Here is a 22228-nt window from a genome sequence, read left to right on the forward strand (position 1 = left end):
AAAATATTTTTCTTGGTCAGGAAGCAATGAAAAAATCCATCATGGATGAGGGCATCTTCAGACGTATTGTTTTTCTGATTAACGCCAAAGATATTACATTATACAAAGATCTAAAAAGAGAGAAGGGCAGCAACCTTCAGTGGAGAAGCTGGAATTCACGTAGGGGATTGGGGACTATGGCACATAATTACAATATTATTTGCGTATCATGATAAAAATCTGGTGTAATATGATCACAAGCTTGACTTAAAGTTATAGCTCCCTAGATACCATCCTGTATTATTTACCTGATTTATCTGGAGTCCACATCCTTTCCAGGTATTCCAAAAACTCCTAATTTTGTCTCAATGTTCCTGAGGCCCCAGCTTATGGTTGTAGTATCCCACACAAAAACGGTTAAACCAGATTCATGGAAATAATATAGATCAAAATACGAAAGGAGATAAGGTCCTATCTGCGAGCAAATACAAATATGGTGTTTTTAATGAAATGTAAAGTAAAGTGATGCATTTCCATTTTAAAAATATGAAGTATTTTTCATGATGTATCGTATAATATTATTGTGTATTGAATGTATTATTTGGCCTACCATATATTATTTACTTATTACTATTCTTACCTTTTTGATAATCGTAAAATTAATTTCATATATCGTCCATGTCTCAAGTGAAAATGTAATAACTATCAAAATAATTCCTATCAATATTTCTGGTCAAATGTAACTAATCATTGATTTATTTGTTCAATCTGATTTTTATTGCCTGAATGGCTATGCTATAGTTTTGTTGACAAGTGGAAAAAAGATACGGGCAAGGTAAAATCAGTGGACTGGGGGCATCCTTTCACTGTTTAAAAATACTTCTTTTTCCCGCTGATGCTTACCCACTAAATCTCTTATGTCCATTGTATTTATCCAGATGACAGATGGAGGAGATTGCATCAAAATGTTGATAGCTCATCCTTCACAGTGAGTTCACAACATAAGCTTTTCAGGCAGGCTGCACAATCCTGTGATTTGTAAAGGGGTGTTCTAAACTGATGAGGATCCTGAATACAAATTCAGGTGAACAATTACTTGATGTTGTATCCATCAAAGCTACGGAAAGTCAAGGACAGGTGTTGTTTTAGTATTGGTCTTTTAGTGTTGTATACAGCATTTTTACTTTGTTTTCTGTCTTTCCCGTCAGACTTCATATTATTTTAGGAAGAACGATTCATCATACAGTGTAGACTGATATGACTATATTTCATGAAGAAATGATCATCATACAGTTTGGACAAAAAGCTTCCAACTAATGTTTAAATATATAGTTATTCTGTTGAACTTAGTAATACTGTTTCTAAGGGTCCAATAAATAACTTTCACGTCATTGCAAACACCTACTTTGGACTGAGGTAGGTCTGTAACAGGACATCAATGATGTCAGGAAAGGACTAGATGAGCCCAGTGTGCAGGCTGACAGCTTACTGCGTTGCACAAAATCCTATTGGACAATGACAGACTTTTACAACATACAGACAGGATTGACAAAACGTATCATTCCCGTGGGTTGAGTATGAAATATATGTTTGATCAAATGATCAGAGTCAGAAAATGGTGAGAAATGTTTCCAAGCCCAAGGTGATATCCTTAAATGTCCTGTTTTGTACAACAACGTGAAAAATTTCAGTTTATCGTCATAGGAGAACAGAATCTTGACATATGAGAGCTTGGAAATAGAAAATTTGGCATTATTCTTAAAAACGACTCAATTATAAATGTGGCGATTTCATTAGTAAATGCATGACTAATCACTGCTGGTAGGTTGAGGATGTGAACACTGACCCTGCGTAAAGGGAATCATAACGTTCCTTGGACATTAATGGGTTAGATAGAAGTAAAAAGAGTAAACAGTCCACCCAGGAAAAGTTGCGTTTGCACATCAAAACAAATTAAAATCCTGTGGATATTCGCTTGCCTTGCATTTTGTCCAATTACGAACTTTACCAATTTGACCAATCATTGTAGCTTTCTTGATTTCACTTTCATGCAGTCCACAGAGCAAAAGGTTAAGCCCACAGTACAACTAATCGGAACTTTATTGTTGCTTCAATTTTTTTAGTGAGTTAACAAAAAAAGCTATTATCTTTTCACTTTTTCCTGCAAAAAATGCCGAAATTGGTTTTTAGTAGACTGAATGAAATCCCAAAAGCCAAGCAGTTTTAATCTGAATGACTGGTAAAAGGTGTTTTACATGACACTGTGGCAATGCAACTTTTAAAGTAAGGATCTCAGTAATATTGTCTACCACTTGCTGTTGCTATGGATAGAAAAAATGGACTTCAGAGTTTACATGGGGGGAAAGGAGACCATTTACTTTAAACGCAGAATTAATGACTTACAGTTTAAGCTTGTTTGTAATTTAGACAATCTTGGTTGGAGTGTAGTGCTGCTTCCTCTGGCAGCAGAAATGCAGAAATTGTCAGTAGAGAGAAAACTGAGGCTCTTTGTGAGCGGACAATGAAACATCCCCCACTGTGTTCTTGGGATCTCCCGAGGGAAAAAAAGTACATAACGCCTCGCCCCTCTCCACCCCAGCCACCCCCTTCTCTCCCTCACCCTAAGATCCAATTAGAAGGCAAGGTCGGCGAGGTTTTTGTAAAGTGAGGGGTTTCGGTGGGGGAGTGTGTGTATGTCTTGGTGTGTATGGACGCCGCAGGGGGATCATAGCTTGCAGACCACCAACACATTTCTCCCATCACATTGGGCCAGGCTTTTAGCTCGGTCTTAGGGGAGGAAGAAGGTACTTTTTTTGTTTTTAGTATTGTTTTTTGGCCTTGTCCTTTTGCGGCCATTAACAGTGTATCTGGGGATTAATGTGGATAACAGTCTGACTGCGCCGCATTGATCAGGGGCGGCTGTGGCGCAGAGGTCAGAGCGGGGTCCCCTAATCGGAAAAGGTTGTTGTTCGACCCCGGACTCCTCTGCCACATGTCGAGATTCCTTGAGCAAGATACTGAAACCCAAATTGTCCTGAGTTTTTACCTGTGCATCGCTGTGTGAAGTTGTATGAATGGAGTTAGTTCTCTTCGATGGACTTTTGCCCCCCCAATTTCGCTGGTGGTGAAAGGGTTGAAATGTGGCAACGTAGCCTTGTTAAAGCGCTTTGGGAGTGTCGGAAGACTAAGAAAGCGCTAATACAAGCTCAGGTTCAATTTACCATTTACCATCCACAACTTAAGCTTAATACTGAATCTGCAGGATCCCCCTCTGCATCCAGCTTGTGAAAAATCTGCACAGTTTGGTCACTCGCTTCCTCACAGAATATTAATCTGTTAAGTAATTGAAGGGAGTGGAGGGGGAGGGAAGCCCCTCAAAATCAAGGGTTCACTTGTGTATTCTGTAAAACATTAGGCATAAAGCATGAAATAACTGTAATTTTCAAATGTGTAAAACTCTGCTGTTTAATTATTACTGCAGCAACCTTGCTACGGTATCGTTTTGGACGTAGTTTGCAGTTTTGAATACCCAGATATTTTCATGTAGCTTTTACAATTTCCAGTGCCATCAATGGCTACACAGAAGGATACAAAACCCTGTCCAGTAAAATAAGCTATAATGTTTTTGCAGTTAGAAAGCCTTAGTGCAAAGTTGTTGTCATTTAAACCTTTTTTATATTGATATGTATATTGAATCAAGTACTTGACTATACTGCAGTACATAGTTGAGTTATGTATCCATTATCCCAAATGTTTCCAACAATGTTCAACTCAGAGAAATCAACTGGGACAGTCCATTCATGAAATATCTGGCAGACAACCAAAATTTTATGTGTACCATACCTGTAATTTAAAATTAATATATTTACCGAATACACATGGAATTGGATGTTGAGCGGTCTCGGGTGATTCCATTTACAGTAGTGTGCCAGTTCCAGGGCTCAGGTATCTGTGCATTACGAATATGGCTTATTTGGTCCAATTTATATGAAAGGAAACAATCATTGAATGTTGGAAGTTACTGAACATATGTGCTTTGTCCAAACACAGCTTTCAAGGCTAACAGGATCCACCACTGCCCAAGTGTAATGTTAGTATCGCTATTGATTTATGGAAATCATCTCAAGGCAACACATTTCATGTTTTGGTATCATTCCAAAAACACTTACTTACACTTTACTACTTTAGTCAATAAACCGTGGCAGAGGCAAACTGCACGGTTTGTTTTTCACCCTTTTTTTCACTGCTAAAGCTGAAAATAAAGACCAAAAAGGTTATTTTTTACCATGCTTTTGAATCTTCGGTACAGCTTTTCGACAAAAACTAATTTTGGTTTTAACTATACTTTACGTAAAAAATTACTCTCATCATTGCTGCTGTGCAAACAACAATTTAAACAATTACACAGTTTACACAAAAATTATTTAATAAGCAAGCTAACTGTTTTTAGCTTTGTTACTTACTACTGGAATCTATCATCATTCCAACCGCCCTAATAAAGCGTTAACATTTGGCCACTAACATTTTTCTCCTTTCTTTCTTCCCTTTGCGTCTTTCTTTTTCACTCTGCCTTCCTCTGTGAGAATTATCCTGCAACGTGAAGATGCTGCATGGACTATGTGCCTACATTTGAACTTTTGAATTGCATTATTATAGTTGTCATTGCAACAGTGGCATAAAATTGTCTTAAATGACACAATATCGTTTAGCACTTATTTCTGAGACAATGTATACAAAAAAAAAAAAAAAAAAAAAAAAAAAAAAAAAAAAAAAAAAAAAAAAAAAAAAAAAAAAAAAAAAAAAAAAAAAAAAAAAAAAAAAAAAAAAAAAAAAAAAAAAAAAAAAAAAAAAAAAAAAAAAAAAAAAAAAAAAAAAAAAAAAAAAAAAAAAAAAAAAAAAAAAAAAAAAAAAAACAAAAAAAAAAAAAAAAAAAAAAAAAAAAAAAAAAAAAAAAAAAAAAAAAAAAAAAAAAAAAAAAAAAAAAAAAAAAAAAAAAAAAAAAAAAAAAAAAAAAAAAAAAAAAAAAAAAAAAAAAAAAAAAAAAAAAAAAAAAAAAAAAAAAAAAAAAAAAAAAAAAAAAAAAAAAAAAAAAAAAAAAAAAAAAAAAAAAAAAAAAAAAAAAAAAAAAAAAAAAAAAAAAAAAAAAAAAAAAAAAAAAAAAAAAAAAAAAAAAACAAAAAAAAAAAAAAAAAAAAAAAAAAAAAAAAAAAAAAAAAAAAAAAAAAACAAAAAAAAAAAAAAAAAAAAAAAAAAAAAAAAAAAAAAAAAAAAAAAAAAAAAAAAAAAAAAAAAAAAAAAAAAAAAAAAAAAAAAAAAAAAAAAAAAACCAACAGTTATTATCATAGGATAGTGACTGTCTACCAATGGGTGTTGTCACCCACGCAGGTTCTAGGACACATAACCTGGATGTACATTAGTTCTCTTCAGGTTTAGCAGGCCTATTGTTGATTGAGATGCCCATGTTGGGATGTTTTTAGATTTTTTGAATTGTGAGAAAATTCAAAAACAGTTGTTATTCTTTTGTATAATTCATCGTAAATTGAAGTACAACTTGTTCCGTGAGAATGATTTGCAAAGCTGTACAGAATCACAGGATTGGTTGAAATTTGTGTTAATCGAGTTCCTGATGACTTTTTGCTGCTCTGTGGAAACCCATCATGCGTTTGTGGTTTCTAGGCTGATGTTTATCCTTAGACACTGTGTAAGCTTTAACAAACAACAGCAACAGCAGACATAAGATAAGATAAGATAAGATAAGGATAAGATAAGATAAGATATTCCTTTATTTTATCCCCTTATGGAGAAATTCAGGGTTGGACCAACAGCCATAGAGCAAAAGTTTAGTGCAAAAACAGAGAACAAAAGAATATCACAATAACACTTTATTACATATTAGGAAGATATAATACTACTTAAATAGTAAAAGTAAGTAGTAAAATATATAGGGGGCCTTACTATGCATTTTTCAAGTATGACATGGAGATGCAAAATATGAGCAGAAAATACTAAAAAAAAAAAACTAAAAACAAACTACTAACTACTAAAGTGGAAAATAATTAAATGTCAAAGGTGTTGTGCCGTTGTAGTAGGCTAGTTTTAAACAAATTTCCACTTTAGTAGTTTAGTAGTTTAGTTTTTTAGTTTTTTTTTTTTTAGTATTTTCTGCTCATATTTTGCACTCCATGTCCTACTTGAACAATGCATAGTAGGCTATATACTTTTACTACTTACTTTTAACTATTTATAGTTTTATATCTTCTAATATTAATAATAGTGTTATTGTGATATTCTTTTGTTCTCTGTTTTTGCACTAAACTTTTGCTCTATGGCTGTTGGTCCAACCCTGAATTTCTCCATAAGGGGATAAAATAAAGGAATATCTTATCTTATCTTATCCTTATCTTATCTTATCTTATCTTATGTCTGCTGTTGCTGTTGTTTGTTAAAGCTTACACAGTGTCTAAGGATAAACATCAGCCTAGAAACCACAAACGCATGATGGGTTTCCACAGAGCAGCAAAAAGTCATCAGGAACTCGATTAACACAAATTTCAACCAATCCTGTGATTCTGTACAGCTTTGCAAATCATTCTCACGGAACAAGTTGTACTTCAATTTACGATGAATTATACAAAAGAATAACAACTGTTTTTGAATTTTCTCACAATTCAAAAAATCTAAAAACATCCCAACATGGGCATCTCAATCAACAATAGGCCTGCTAAACCTGAAGAGAACTAATGTACATCCAGGTTATGTGTCCTAGAACCTGCGTGGGTGACAACACCCATTGGTAGACAGTCACTATCCTATGATAATAACTGTTGGTTTTTTTTTTTTTTTTTTTTTTTTTTTTTTTTTTTTTTTTTTTTTTTTTTTTTTTTTTTTTTTTTTTTTTTTTTTTTTTTTTTTTTTTTTTTTTTTTTTGTTTTTTTTTTTTTTTTTTTTTTTTTTTTTTTTTTTTTTTTTTTTTTTTTTTGTTTTTTTTTTTTTTTTTTTTTTTTTTTTTTTTTTTTTTTTTTTTTTTTTTTTTTTTTTTTTTTTTTTTTTTTTTTTTTTTTTTTTTTTTTTTTTTTTTTTTTTTTTTTTTTTTTTTTTTTTTTTTTTTTTTTTTTTTTTTTTTTTTTTTTTTTTTTTTTTTTTTTTTTTTTTTTTTTTTTTTTTTTTTTTTTTTTTTTTTTTTTTTTTTTTTTTTTTTTTTTTTTTTTTTTTTTTTTTTTTTTTTTTTTTTTTTTTTTTTGTTTTTTTTTTTTTTTTTTTTTTTTTTTTTTTTTTTTTTTTTTTTTTTTTTTTTTTTTTTTTTTTTTTTTTTTTTTTTTTTTTTTTTTTTTTTTTTTTTTTTTTTTTTTTTTTTTTTTTTTTTTTTTTTTTTTTTTTTTTTTTTTTTTTTTTTTTTTTTTTTTTTTTTTTTTTTTTTTTTGTATACATTGTCTCAGAAATAAGTGCTAAACGATATTGTGTCATTTAAGACAATTTTATGCCACTGTTGCAATGACAACTATAATAATGCAATTCAAAAGTTCAAATGTAGGCACATAGTCCATGCAGCATCTTCACGTTGCAGGATAATTCTCACAGAGGAAGGCAGAGTGAAAAAGAAAGACGCAAAGGGAAGAAAGAAAGGAGAAAAATGTTAGTGGCCAAATGTTAACGCTTTATTAGGGCGGTTGGAATGATGATAGATTCCAGTAGTAAGTAACAAAGCTAAAAACAGTTAGCTTGCTTATTAAATAATTTTTGTGTAAACTGTGTAATTGTTTAAATTGTTGTTTGCACAGCAGCAATGATGAGAGTAATTTTTTACGTAAAGTATAGTTAAAACCAAAATTAGTTTTTGTCGAAAAGCTGTACCGAAGATTCAAAAGCATGGTAAAAAATAACCTTTTTGGTCTTTATTTTCAGCTTTAGCAGTGAAAAAAAGGGTGAAAAACAAACCGTGCAGTTTGCCTCTGCCACGGTTTATTGACTAAAGTAGTAAAGTGTAAGTAAGTGTTTTTGGAATGATACCAAAACATGAAATGTGTTGCCTTGAGATGATTTCCATAAATCAATAGCGATACTAACATTACACTTGGGCAGTGGTGGATCCTGTTAGCCTTGAAAGCTGTGTTTGGACAAAGCACATATGTTCAGTAACTTCCAACATTCAATGATTGTTTCCTTTCATATAAATTGGACCAAATAAGCCATATTCGTAATGCACAGATACCTGAGCCCTGGAACTGGCACACTACTGTAAATGGAATCACCCGAGACCGCTCAACATCCAATTCCATGTGTATTCGGTAAATATATTAATTTTAAATTACAGGTATGGTACACATAAAATTTTGGTTGTCTGCCAGATATTTCATGAATGGACTGTCCCAGTTGATTTCTCTGAGTTGAACATTGTTGGAAACATTTGGGATAATGGATACATAACTCAACTATGTACTGCAGTATAGTCAAGTACTTGATTCAATATACATATCAATATAAAAAAGGTTTAAATGACAACAACTTTGCACTAAGGCTTTCTAACTGCAAAAACATTATAGCTTATTTTACTGGACAGGGTTTTGTATCCTTCTGTGTAGCCATTGATGGCACTGGAAATTGTAAAAGCTACATGAAAATATCTGGGTATTCAAAACTGCAAACTACGTCCAAAACGATACCGTAGCAAGGTTGCTGCAGTAATAATTAAACAGCAGAGTTTTACACATTTGAAAATTACAGTTATTTCATGCTTTATGCCTAATGTTTTACAGAATACACAAGTGAACCCTTGATTTTGAGGGGCTTCCCTCCCCCTCCACTCCCTTCAATTACTTAACAGATTAATATTCTGTGAGGAAGCGAGTGACCAAACTGTGCAGATTTTTCACAAGCTGGATGCAGAGGGGGATCCTGCAGATTCAGTATTAAGCTTAAGTTGTGGATGGTAAATGGTAAATTGAACCTGAGCTTGTATTAGCGCTTTCTTAGTCTTCCGACACTCCCAAAGCGCTTTAACAAGGCTACGTTGCCACATTTCAACCCTTTCACCACCAGCGAAATTGGGGGGGCAAAAGTCCATCGAAGAGAACTAACTCCATTCATACAACTTCACACAGCGATGCACAGGTAAAAACTCAGGACAATTTGGGTTTCAGTATCTTGCTCAAGGAATCTCGACATGTGGCAGGAGGAGCCGGGGATCGAAACAACAACCTTCCGATTAGGGGACGACCCGCTCTGCCTCTGCGCCACAGCCGCCCCCTGGATCAATGCGCCAGTCAGACTTGTTATCACATTAATCCCCAGATACACTGTATGGCGCAAAAAGGACAAGGCCAAAAAACAGATACTAAAAACAAGATAAAATGTAGCCTTTCTTTCACCCCCTAAGACCTGAGCTTAAAGCCTGGCCCATGTGATGGGAGAAAATGTGTTGGTGGTCTGCAGCTATGATCGCCCTGCGCGTCCATACACACACAGACATACACACACTCCCCCACCGAAACCCCTCACTTACAAAAACCTCCCCGACCTTCCTTCTAATTGGACTTAGGGTGAAGGGAGAGAATGGGTGGGGGTGGCTGTGGGGGGTGGAGAGGGGGCAGGAGGCGTAAATGTGACCTTTTTTTCCCCTCGGGGAGATTCCCAAGACACAGTGGGGAGGATTGGTTTCCTTTGGTCTGCTCACAAAAGAGCCTCAGTTTTCTCTCTTACTGGACAATTTCTGCATTTCTGCTGCCAGAGGAAGCAGAACTACACTCAACACAAGATTGTCTGAATATTACAAACAAGCTTAAACTTGTAGTAGTAATTGCTGCAGTGTTAAAGTAAATGTTCTCTTTCCCTCATGTAATACTCTGAAGTCCATTTTTTCTATCCATAGCAACAGCCAGTGGTAGACAAATTACTGAGATCCTTTACTTTAAAAGTTGCAGTGCCACAGTGTACATGTAAAACACCTTTTACCAGGTCATTCAGGATTAAACTTGGCTTGGCTTTTTTGGGGGGATTTCATTGCAGCTTTACTAAAAACCAAATTTCAGGCATTTTTTTGCAGGAAAAAGTGAAAAAGATAATAGCTTTTTTTGTATAACTCACTAAAAATTGAAGGCAACAATAAAGTCTCGATTAGTTTGGTGACGTGTGGCTTAACCTTTTGCTCTGGGGACTGCTATGACAGATGAAACTCACAGGAAACTACAATGATTGGTCAAATTTGTGTAAAAGTTGCGGTAATTGGACAAAATTGCAAGGAAGCAGAATATCCACAGGGATTGGTTGAATTTGTTTTGAATTGTTGCAAACGCAACTTTTCTGGTGGGACTGTTTTTACTCTTTTACTTCTTTATTCTAACCCATTAATGTCCAAAGTGGAACGTTATGATTCCCTTTACAGCAGGGTCGTGGTTCACATCCTCAACTCTAGCAGCAGTGATTAGTCAGTCAGTTGTTAACTAATGAATCGCCAACTATTTTGATAATTGATCGTTTTTTTAAGAAATAATGTCCAAATTTTCTGATTTCAGCTTCTCATATGTCAATATTTTCTGGTTTCTCTATGACAGTAAACTGAATATTTTCAAGTTGTGTACAAAACAGGATCATTTAAGGATATCACCTTGGGCTTTGGGAAACATTTCTCACCATTTTCTGACCTGATCTTGTAGATCAAACATTATCTTATACTCAACCACTGATGATGACGTTGTTGTCAGATACCGTGTCTGTTATGTTTGTTTGAAAAAGGTCTTGTCATGGTCCAAGGGAGTTGTTGTGCAACCAGTAAAGCTGTCCAGCTGCACACTGGGCTCATCTAGTTCCTTTCCTGACAGTTCAGTAGGGATTGTCCTGTTACAGACTCTTACCTCAGTCCAAGTAGGTGTGTGTGCATTGAGCGTGAAAGTTCATTATTGACCTTAGAAACAGTAGTTACTAACTGTTCACAGATATTTGGAGACTATAATGATTTAAACATGAGGTTGGAAGCTTTTTTTGGTCAAACTGTATGAATGATATTTCTTGCATGAAAATTAAGTCATATCAGTCTACACTGTATGATGATATCTGTTCTTCCTAAAATAATAATAATTGTCTGACGGGAAAACAGAAACAATGTAAAAATGCTGTATTACTAATGCACTAAAAGAGACCCAATACTAAAAACAACACCTGTCCTTGACTTCCGTAGCTTTGATGGATACAACATCAAGGTAATTTTCAGCCCTGAATGTTGTATTCAGGATCCTCATCAGGTTGTTAGAACATCCTTTACCAATCACAGGATTTGTGCAGCCTGCCTGAGAAAGCTTATTGTTGTGAACTCACTGTGAAGATGAGCGTATCAACATTTTGATCAACTCCTCATCTGTCATCTGGATAAATACAATTGGACAAAGAGATTTTAGTGGGTAAGCATCAGCGGGACAAAGATAGTATTTTTAAACAGTGAAAGGGAGTGCCCCCATTTCCACTGGGATTTTACCTTTGCCCGTATCTTTTTTCCACTTGTCACAAACTAGTAGCTATACCATTTCAGGCAAATATAAAATCTAGAGTTGATACAAATAATCAATTGATTAGTTAATTGACAGAATATTGATAGGGAATTATTTTGATAGTTTATTAATCATTTTTCACTGAGACATGGGACGATATATGAAAAATTAATTTTACGATTATCTAAAAGTAAGTAATATAATAAGTAAATAAATAATGAGTATGGCCAAAATAATACATCAATACACAATAATATTATCACGATAATCATGAAAATATACTTCATATTTTTAAAATGGAAATGCAATCACTTTACCTTACATTCAGTTAAGAAACACATATTTGTATTGCCTCACAGATAGGACCTTATCTCCCTGTTCTGTATTTTGGAATCTATATTATTTCCATGAATCTGGTTTAACCGTTTTTTGTGTGGGATACTACAGACAAGCTGGGCCTTCAGCCATTGAGACAAAATTAGGATTTTGGAATGACTGGAAAGATGTGGACTCAGAATAAATCAGTAAATCAATACAGGACTGTATGCTAGGGAGCTAGACAGCTTTTCAAGTCAAGCCTTGTGAGCATATTCACAGGATGTTTTTATCATGATACGCAATAATATTGTATATTATCCCATATCCCAATCCCTACTGTGATTCCAGCTTCTCCACTGTAAGGGTTTGCTGCCCTTCTCTCTTTTAGATCTTTGTAAATGTAATATCTTTGGGCTGTTATCAGAAAAAGCAAGACGTCTGAAGATGTCACCTCAGTCATTGGGATGTTTTTCATTGCTTCCTGACCAAGAAAATATTTTTCAGATTAAGTGATAAAGTAATTTGTTGCAGTCCTGAAAGTATTTCATTCAGAACTTCCCACTGATCGCAATGTCATGACTGCTATACTCCTGTATAACTGATTTCTTAAACTTCTCATTCCAATTTGTAAATGGTAAATGGACTGTACTTGTGCCTTTCTAGTCTTCCAACCACGCAAAGCGCTAATTTGTAATGCTGCTATTTTATTAGTTTGACTTTTAAACACAAGTTTTACATATTGTTCGAGTCAAAGATTTGTCGCAGGCCCTCCTACAGAAATGACTAGGCCCCTGAATGAATGGGGCTCACTCTCTCTCTCTCTCTCTCTCTCCTATTCAACACATGTATACAGAGAGACATACACCTACTCAGTGACAGGGGCTATATAGGCACACAGAGGTGGTAGTGGCTCTTTCAGGCATTATTATGGATCCCACTGCTTTTCATGGTGAGAGACACGTGTAGCATTAAAGCACTGATTGGCCAGGTGCCCATGCTCACATGACACGTGGTTAACGCTGTGAAAGCATCTATATAATCCCAAACCATGATATTTTCCTAAACCTAGCCAAGTGGGTTTATCGCCTAAACCTAACCAAGTAGGTTTGTTGCAGAAACCTAATGAAATAGTTTTGTTGTCTAACCCTAGCCAAGTAGTTTTGTTGCTTAAACCTAACCAAAGTGTTTTTTTTAATCTGATGAGCATGGGCACCTGGCTAATCCTAGTGCTTGAATGCTATGCACGTATCTTGGCATTAAAAGCAATGGAATTAATTTAAAAAAAATTACGCCTAGTAACGTTAGCTGTAATGTTGGCAATCATTCAGTCGGGCTTGGAGTAGCTTTCTGAGCTGACTGAAAAAAGTTGGTTATAAGTTATATTATTATTTGGGTCTAAAGCCCTTGCCAGCTTCCTCCTTTTTTTATGGTATCCTGATTTATGTGCAGGTCCAGCAAAAGTAAGGATAGTCAATCCAAAACTTGCCAGTAGTCAGTTTAAATCAGTACATTTCTCAGGTCATGTGCTTTTTTTTTGACAATAACTAATTCCATTTCCAGGAGAGGGGCTTTTCATTATAGTTACTACTTACTAAAGCAACAATAAATGAAATGTTTATTTTTGTTGGTAAGTATTTTGGTTCAAAATAAAATTTGGTTTCTTATATTTAGTATGAAAATGATTAAAATCCTTCATCCCAAGTGGCACTAATATTCTTAACTCTACAAAGTGATGTTGAGATTTAAGGCATAGACACTGACATGAACTGTCCTTAAATTTGTAATGTGACCTTGTCTATGTGCTTGTTTTTCTAACTAGCATGTCAGTATTTTTATGATGTATCTTGTTTTGGTGAGCTTAAGACAAATTTCCACCCCGATGACAATAAATATATATTCTGTTGTATTCTATTCTATTACTGCCCTCCATGGGCACCCCAAGCGGCTAGGCCAGAGAAGGCTTTCCCCTCTTTACCCCCTCATGGGCCCTGATTAGTGGTAATAGTCACATGACCTAAACTAGTAGGGGGGAAAAAATCGTCAGGAGCATATACACATCAGGCTGTGGTGTATGAGGTATAACAGTCATGAAATTTATCACAACTTAATTCATAGCAACATTTAGAAAGAAAAATGAAAAACACACTTGTCTTTGTCTGTAGCCATATACATAATATATATGCACATTTGTACCACACATTTCACAATTTTCAAGATATTTCACAACAACAGCACCAAAGAGCTTTTGATTGATTCCTCAACCCCACTAATACATTCATTCATTAATTATTTTACTTATTATACTAATAATCTATTAATTACAGAAGTGAATAATTTACAATAAAATAACAATTTTAAGGTACATTTCTCATTTCCAGTACTTTTATACTACAATAATTCCGTTCAGTCTCCACATGCATCAGTTTGCCTAAATCTTTTATGAAGGCTGTAGATTTTGAAAATTTCGCACAGGAAGAAAGGGTTATTATGTTGTCTTAATGATTCAAAAAACCTGTTACCTTGTAGCGTTCAACAAAGCAAGCAGCTTAATAAGGCTGAAAAGCTTTTCTTCAGGACTCCACCCTTTCGACAACTTATTCCTGCGCTTAGCTCCTACATGGAATAGAAACTGTACAGCAAAACTCTGAGAACTCACAGTGGTATTAAATCACAGACAAAAAAGTCAGGTCAGGTACTGCATCTTGAAGACGAAAATGCCACAAAGTGAAGACTTTCGTTGTTGAATGTTAAAATCCTCACCAAACCATAGAGAAAACAACACTGAACAATTGAACCATCATACTGTATGACAACACCTTCTCTGGATTATGTTTTGGTTCAGTCCAAACTTAATACAAATAGATTTACAAAAGACCTTTTTGTAAGCAAAATTTTTTGTGAGGCATCTGCATAAGCAAGTGGCATTCACGCGTCAAATGCACTGGGTTCGGCGCTGACACTGGCCTTGCATTGACCTTCAAACGTAGGCACTTTTTTCCTTCCCCAATTCTACGCAGAAATCGGCCTTGCTTGTTCATTCATAATGCTGCATTTAAAAGTTTTTATATGATTTTTTATTTGCTGATTGGATCTCACAAACTGCTGCTCAGGTTTTTGACAACTTGCTCTCTTTCTCTACATCTATTCACTGCAGTGACATGCATCTACCCAACACGATTAAATAATCAAACACAATTCAGAAAGGTACCTTCACTTCTTGCTATACACTATATACCACTTCTCTTGCAGTGATAGAGCTTTTGTGGTATGAAGCAGCCATATTCTCTGGGCCTGTGTATGTTGTTATTTTGAAATAATTGATTGGACATTTGTTTCACAGAAATCTGAAAGGTCCCTCAGTAATCTCCTTAGTCTGTCTAAATCTCTGTAACAAAGTCCTACATGAACATTTTGTGCAAAATCTTTCCACCCTGCTACCCTGTCTTTGTTAGATGAGCTTGTGTAGGTCTTTGTTTTCTTCCTTGCACAAGGTGCCAGATGTGCAACTGGAATACATGAACTGCTACAGAACATGACACAGACAGATGAAAGAGAATGAGCAAAACCAAACAAAGACAGTAAAAGCCAAGAAAACAACCAAAACGTGTCCAGAGGAAACAGGAATCCATCTATGTAAAAACAAAGCATCATTCCAGAATTTTCTTGTCCATGGATTCTTTGCCATTGGTCCGCGAATAAGGCTCAAAAGCAGAGGAACTCAGGTAGCGGGCAGAAAGTTCCTGCAGGTTGCCAGCCAGCGAGCCGGCCATGGACAAGGGGTTAGAGGAAATGCGGGTGGCGACACCACTGAGTAAGGAGGGCATGGGAAAGCTGAACAGGCCATGAGCTGCCGGTGAGCTCTGCAGGCCCGCCACTGTTCCTGAGCTGGTGACGGCGGGTAGAGGAGGGCTGCCGCCTGCCGTGCTGGTGCCGCCACCACTGCTGCTGCTGCTACTGCTGCCATTGCTGGCCATGGCCATAGAGGGAGCGCGCAGGGCAGAGCCCAGCGTGCCGCTGCCGCAGTGGGGCAGGAGGCCCGGCAGGCCTGGAGGGGTCAGCAGCCGACCCTGCTCCAGCAGTCTGAGGACGCTGCAGGTCGCCGCTGTTTCTGAAACCACCGAACGCAGCTCAGAGTCCTTCCCCTGGTCCTTCTTTTGCTTAGTGCGCCGGTTCTGGAACCAGACCTTCACCTGGAGAGGGACACAGATGAGAACCTTTAGAAATAAATACATATATTAAGTATTAAGTATTGCCTGTACAGGATGGAAAATGTGAATTTAAAAATTCTCAAAACAGCATTAGTTTGACCTTTCTAATGTTGGTGGTATGGCAATAAGAAAAGTCCCCTGCAATAATTCAGGAACTGCTACTTGCTGGAAAAGGGTTTGTGATCGTAGTGTAGCAATGATCTGATAATCTCGATACTTGGAGATAATTGCACCATGAGCTATACTACAGTGTCTCTTTACAGATTAAGTTGATTACTTTTACCCAACGCTATTGTTCACAAATCAAAAGGAGCACAGCATCCATCCCCCACCCAATCGCTGCATGCATTTCAGATAATGTATAGCTATATATGCAGGGATGCTCACACACACACACACACACACACACACACACATACAAGTGGTCCACCAGGTGATGATTGTAGACTGTGACTGATCAAAAGCTGCAGTGATTTCATTCAGTCATGGAGGAGAGGGCTCACACTAACAGGCGGGAGATTAATTCAATCAGAACTTGCTCACAGATAGTCTTTCATATGTAAACCAATGCTTAACTTTCAACAAAAAAAATGAGCTGAGATCCAAATAGTCGGCTCCCACGTGTCACTGGACACACATACATATAGAAACACACATAGAACTGGCGCAATAATTATAATAATAATTTGAATGTTTATTGGTTTTATTTAGTATCACTTGTTATTGATTATGTTGCAAAAATGTGGTATGATGCTATTTATTTAGAGCTGAAAATATTATTAGAAATTGACAGACAATGCATCATCAGTAAATTTCATTATTGTTTGATTTTTATATATTTTTAATTATCAAGAATTTTTTTTTTAAGATTTGCAGTTTTCTCTGTTTTACATCACTGTACATTGATATATCTATATATACAACCAATATAAAGTTTTACAATTTTTTTAAACTCTTTTCTAACATTTTGCGGACTAATTAGAAATTAAATGACATTAATTAATGACATTTCTGGATTATGAAAATAGTTGCAATTGGCAGCCCAAAGTTTGTTTTCTGCAAATGTTTCTTTTCTCTGCCTCCAAATTCAAAATGGCCACCATCAGTGACCTTCTTTTAATTAGCACCCTGGGACTTCTAAAAAAGTACATTTAGAGTTACATAGAATAGATGATGAAAATACAGAAATCCTAAATTTTAGAACTTTTTAGCCTCTTTAAAGGTCAACAAAGCCTGTCGTAGGAATATGAAAACATCCGATTGATTATTAATATAGTTTCTAAAAATGTAAAGATTTCCACTTGAATTAAAGATATTAATGTCACAGACATTTATAGTATATATCCAGCAGTAAATGGAGTATCAAGATGAAGAGAAAAAAAACCCATTCCTTATATTCTTGACCTTAAAATCCAGTCCTGGTTGATTTGGCGACACCTGTTGTTACTAATTGGAACAGCAAATGCGGTTTAATACTAGGTCATAGGATGCTGGGGGCAGCAATACAAACTATTGTAATTTTAATAAAGAAATCAGGCAATAATTCCACCATTCATTGAACAATGCTGCACATGCTGTATGCCTTTAATGCCTGAAGCTGCACACGGCCTGAGTCTGTGACCAGTGACAGGAGTTGGTTAATAAGTCACTGAAAAGTTGAAGGTGTCGCCTGCAGCTTTTCCTCTCACGGCTCACTGTGGTTGCTCCACACTCCCTGCAATATTCCAAACTGACCTGCTGCCAAAAAATGCAGAAACGGTCGTTGTTGGGGTCCCCCAGCAGCTCACCCGGTAGAGTGTGCGACTGAGGTACTAATGCTGAGTCCTTACTGCAGTATAGCCTGGGTTTGAGTCCAGCCTGTGGCTCTTTGCTGCAAATCATCCTACCTCTCTCTCTCTTTCTCCCACATTGCCTGGTAATATTCAGCTATCCCTGTCAAATAAAGGTGTAAAAATAAAACAAAGAAATTCTACTTTTACTAGTTACTGCAAATCCAAGGGCTTTCATCAGTGGGCCATAGGCCATTGTGTTTCCTCATTCAGCGATATATAGTGACATCACAGACATTTCTATAAATCAAACTTTAGAGATGGAGAAAAAATGCACTCTTAGTAACACAAATTATTAAACTAACAAGAGCACCAACCTTGTAATTTAACACCTTCAATCAAGTCATTAATCTGGCTCAACAGATCCATTTAATTATTCTGACATATCCGTTGTTTACTTTCACATAATCTTATTAATCAAAAAAGTCAAAACTGAAACAAACACCCTGTGTTTCTTTATAAACTGTACCTGGAAGTCTCCTGTAATCACACCTGACTGCTTTCATATGGAACAAAATGTACACATACCAATCAGCAGCAAGACTCCAGCACAACCCCACTGCTAGTCCAATCACATTTAAATATCTTTTTCCCGTCTCTTCAGTAGGTAGTTTTACTCTTCACCAGCTGCTAACAACCATTTCATGCCCAGAGAAGAAACCCTGCCGCTCAGTCCAATACTTGCGACTGCTCAGAAGGAACATCTTGTTCATTTTGGAGGTTACATTTTCAACACAATGAAAACCACAAGGTGAAGCTGGTAGCTCAAACAAAGATGATTAGATGTGCACACACAGCAAATGGCCTTAATGTAACAACCCCTGAGTGCCGGGGAACAGAATGTTAATTTCACCAGGTTGCCATTAAAAAGCATTTCATCAAGATAAGAAGCAGACAGTGGAAGAAAATCCTGATGCCTTTGTCCTGCCTAAATAGGGAGCAAAGGTTGTTTTCTATATTACCTTTATGTGAGCAGAATCACATTTTCAGACAGTTAATTAACTTGTTTTGAATTTATGTGAAAAAAAGAAAAGCAGCAATTGTGTCAATCAAAAGAAAAATATTAAAAGATTTCAAAACTTAAAAAAGTTAAATTTACAGAGCAGTTAATCAAAGAAACAGTGACCTTGTTGCACATCAACAAACAGATTCAAGTTGTCAGTTGTGGTGCTGTTTTGTGAGGGAAGGCTGACCTTGAGCAGAGGTCTGTAAGAGCCGTGCTGAAAGCTACAACACATTAGCACCAAAGACCAAGCCGATGGCGCTGTTAGCCGTTTAGCACGTTTTCAGAAATAAATAAGTAGATGAGTGAAACGCGAGCTGAAAATGCAGTGACAGTTTGAGGCAGACGGCCAGGGGTTCCCTTGAGTCTGAATTGCACAGGGTGACCCGGTGAATTGCTTTGGAATCTGGTGTCCAACACAGAGTGCAAATGCAGTTCACCCAAAGCGTACACTGCATGACCCACCGCTGACCCCACATGCATGACAGGAGGAGGAAGGCTTTTCAAATGGAAGTTTTCATTTTAGCAGCTTCAGACAATAAACACTCCATAAGCTATTTGTTAAGAAAGCCAATTAATTACTTTAAAGGGATACATACAATTAAAAGTATAATCCACAATCTAAATCTAAACCCCAGTGCTCATATTTATACTAGCACTCAACAACAACTGCAGATTTTTAATGATTATTGCTGCCATTAAAGGTTTATATCAGTAGTGCTTGTTTATTTTAAATAATGATCAGCAAAACACAAAATCCTTATTTCCATCTCGTCTCTGTAATTATGTATGCAAGTATTAAATCCTTTAATTTTATGGACAAAAAAAATTATTGCATCTTTAAAATACACAAACTGCTTTGTCTGATTAATGATTTATTTGTGTCAGGGCTCACAAACGAAGTGGAGTGAATTTGATTATGTGGGTAAATTCAGCCTCTTACAAGACAAAGCAAGTGATCCTAATAGATTGTAACATGAAGAGAAAAAAGATGGCAGTATTTGGTGTAAAAAGATAAAGGGAATGACTTAAATTTACACATTACGGCTATTTCAGTTCCAAATAAAAGCATCCATTATGATTCTCCAGTTTGCACAGAATGAATCCATCGTGTTTAAATCTCGCAGTACAATGCATACACACCTGAGTTTCAGAAAGATTGAGTTGACGGGCCAGTTCCGTCCGTTCTCTCCCAACCACATACTGGCACCTCTGAAACTCCATCTCCAACCGGTAGAGTTGCTCCGCAGTGAAGGAGGTGCGGGTTCGCTTGGGCCGGTCCAAATCCAAACCCTTAGGCAGGATAATCTCCCGGATAGAGCCTTTAGCATCTGCAATAATGAGCACTTTAACTTAACAATGCTGAGGCAAAGTGTGCAACTTAGTAACAATAGAACACATAAATGCAATGTATTATAGGTGTACACTGGCTTTATATTCATAATGACACACATTACTATTATTATTATTATTATTATTATTATTATTATTATAATAGTCAACACAGTTCTAGAGATACAAATATAATCATAATAATAAGCCAAATTCTGATTTTATTTACTATATTTAACCTAATTGTATGTGGACTAAATGCAACATAATGTACAAATACTGTTTGTTTAAATTATGTATTACATCTATGAGTTTACACCCTAGATTTTAAATTAAGTAGCTAAATATCATATATTTAATCTGACATATTAAATCTCATGAACAGAAAACTCGTATTATTCTGTTATTTGTAATCAATTCAAGTTCAAGTCAAATGTTTAAAAATGTGTCCTCCTAATAAGTGACAGAAAAATATGAAATAAATATTTAAAAAGTTGTGGTTCCATTTCAATGCATTCATTTAATCCACACATTACCACAGAAGAGGAATATTACAACAATGGGTGCTTTTGTACCATCAAAATTATATTAAAATAGACTCAACTTAAATTGACTATAATTTAGATCATGCTAAATACAAGTGGTTGCAGTGCTGTGATTTATCCATTCATCATTATTTTATTATTAACAACTAAACTTAACTGACTGTCCAATCAAATATTTCAACAGCAAACTTTTATATATATTTTAGGCAGTAAGGCTGCTCTGTCTCATTACATGTGGCATAACTAATCCTGTTTCTGGTGAAGTTATATTTACTATAGTTTGTTTTCCCACACTCTTAGTGTTGGGCCAACACTGCACGAAGGAAATTACGTAAATGACTCCCTGGGCAACTGACACTCACACACACACACATCCAACACACACACACACACACACACAGACACACACAATTCCATGTATGATTTGTTGACATTAAATATACATAATAACAAACTCCTATCTAATTTTTTTTATGTGTTTAATTATTTATATTTTAATAAATCATCCTTGAACTGTACTGTAGTGCATAGAGCATAAACCCTGTAGGCTTTTCTGCTTAAATGTATCACCTTGCACACATTTAAATTTACAAAAGGACATGAAGCACTTTTAATAATTTAACACTAGCACATTTATCATTTACTTTAGTATGAAATCTGAAGAAAGACTTAGGTTATGATAGTGTTTACAAATAATTACCAAAATGAACACAAAAAAAACCTCTGTGGTCATGCAGTAAAATAAACATACGTTTAATACAAATTTGCTCTTTTACATGACAAATAATTTAATTCTCTTACATTTTTATGTTCCTATAATTGTACTCTAAAAAACTAATTCCCAGAGTTGATCCTCTTTATTTTAAATAGGCTCCATATATCCATATATAAATTGAACAAATTGTCATTCTAATGGATTTTTGGCTGTTTGTTTAAAGGCATATTTTGTATCTGTCTAATCTTTGAAGTATGACACTGCAAGTTCTGAAAAAAAAGAAAACAACACAAAGACCACAAGCCTTACCTCGGACTAGTATTCTCCGACAGTAGTCCGGGTCTCCCGTGCTCCCCCTGTTCTTCTCGCAGTTGTCCACAGTCCCAGAGGGGGAAAAGGAGTCCTGCTGCTCCTTGAGTAAGCTTTTGGACAAGCTGCCTTGGGAGTCCTTGTCATCTTTCCCCTTCTTTAGTCCGTTCTTCAGCCCCATCCCTTCCGTCTCTTGGTTGTACCTGACCTCCATGCTCAGTTTATCCTCTTGGACCTGCAGCTTGTCCGCCTCTTTTTTTCCTTTGTCAGGTGAAAAAAAAGGAGATTACGGAGAACACAGTGCACCAGATCGTCTGGACAGTGTGGGTTTTAGTTTCAAAACAGCACCTTTCAGCAGGGCAGAGTCAGCTATCTAATGTTTGGTGAAATACTTCCGTCGCCCGACCAAAGAGCCCTATTATCACTGACCAAACTCCCTTGCCCAATGATCATGGACTTCTCAGTGAAACTCAACAGTAATTCAATGCCCCCCTTTCCTCATTACATAGACAT

General features: G+C 35.6%; 1 protein-coding gene across 1 annotated transcript; it reads right to left on the minus strand.

The window, feature by feature from the left end:
- Positions 1 to 15421: 15421 nt before the first annotated feature.
- On the minus strand, positions 15422 to 21929 carry vax1 (ventral anterior homeobox 1). Its single transcript, XM_035664038.1, has 3 exons — positions 21716 to 21929; positions 19958 to 20145; positions 15422 to 15964 (listed from the first exon to the last, which is right to left on the minus strand). Exons 1-3 carry the CDS (start codon positions 21927 to 21929, stop codon positions 15422 to 15424), a joined length of 945 nt encoding a protein of 314 aa, XP_035519931.1.
- Positions 21930 to 22228: the final 299 nt, after the last annotated feature.

This window comes from Morone saxatilis, unplaced genomic scaffold (assembly GCF_004916995.1).
Source record: "Morone saxatilis isolate NCDOM2014 unplaced genomic scaffold, NCSU_SB_2.0 Contig19, whole genome shotgun sequence".
Taxonomy (NCBI): Eukaryota; Metazoa; Chordata; class Actinopteri; family Moronidae; genus Morone; species Morone saxatilis.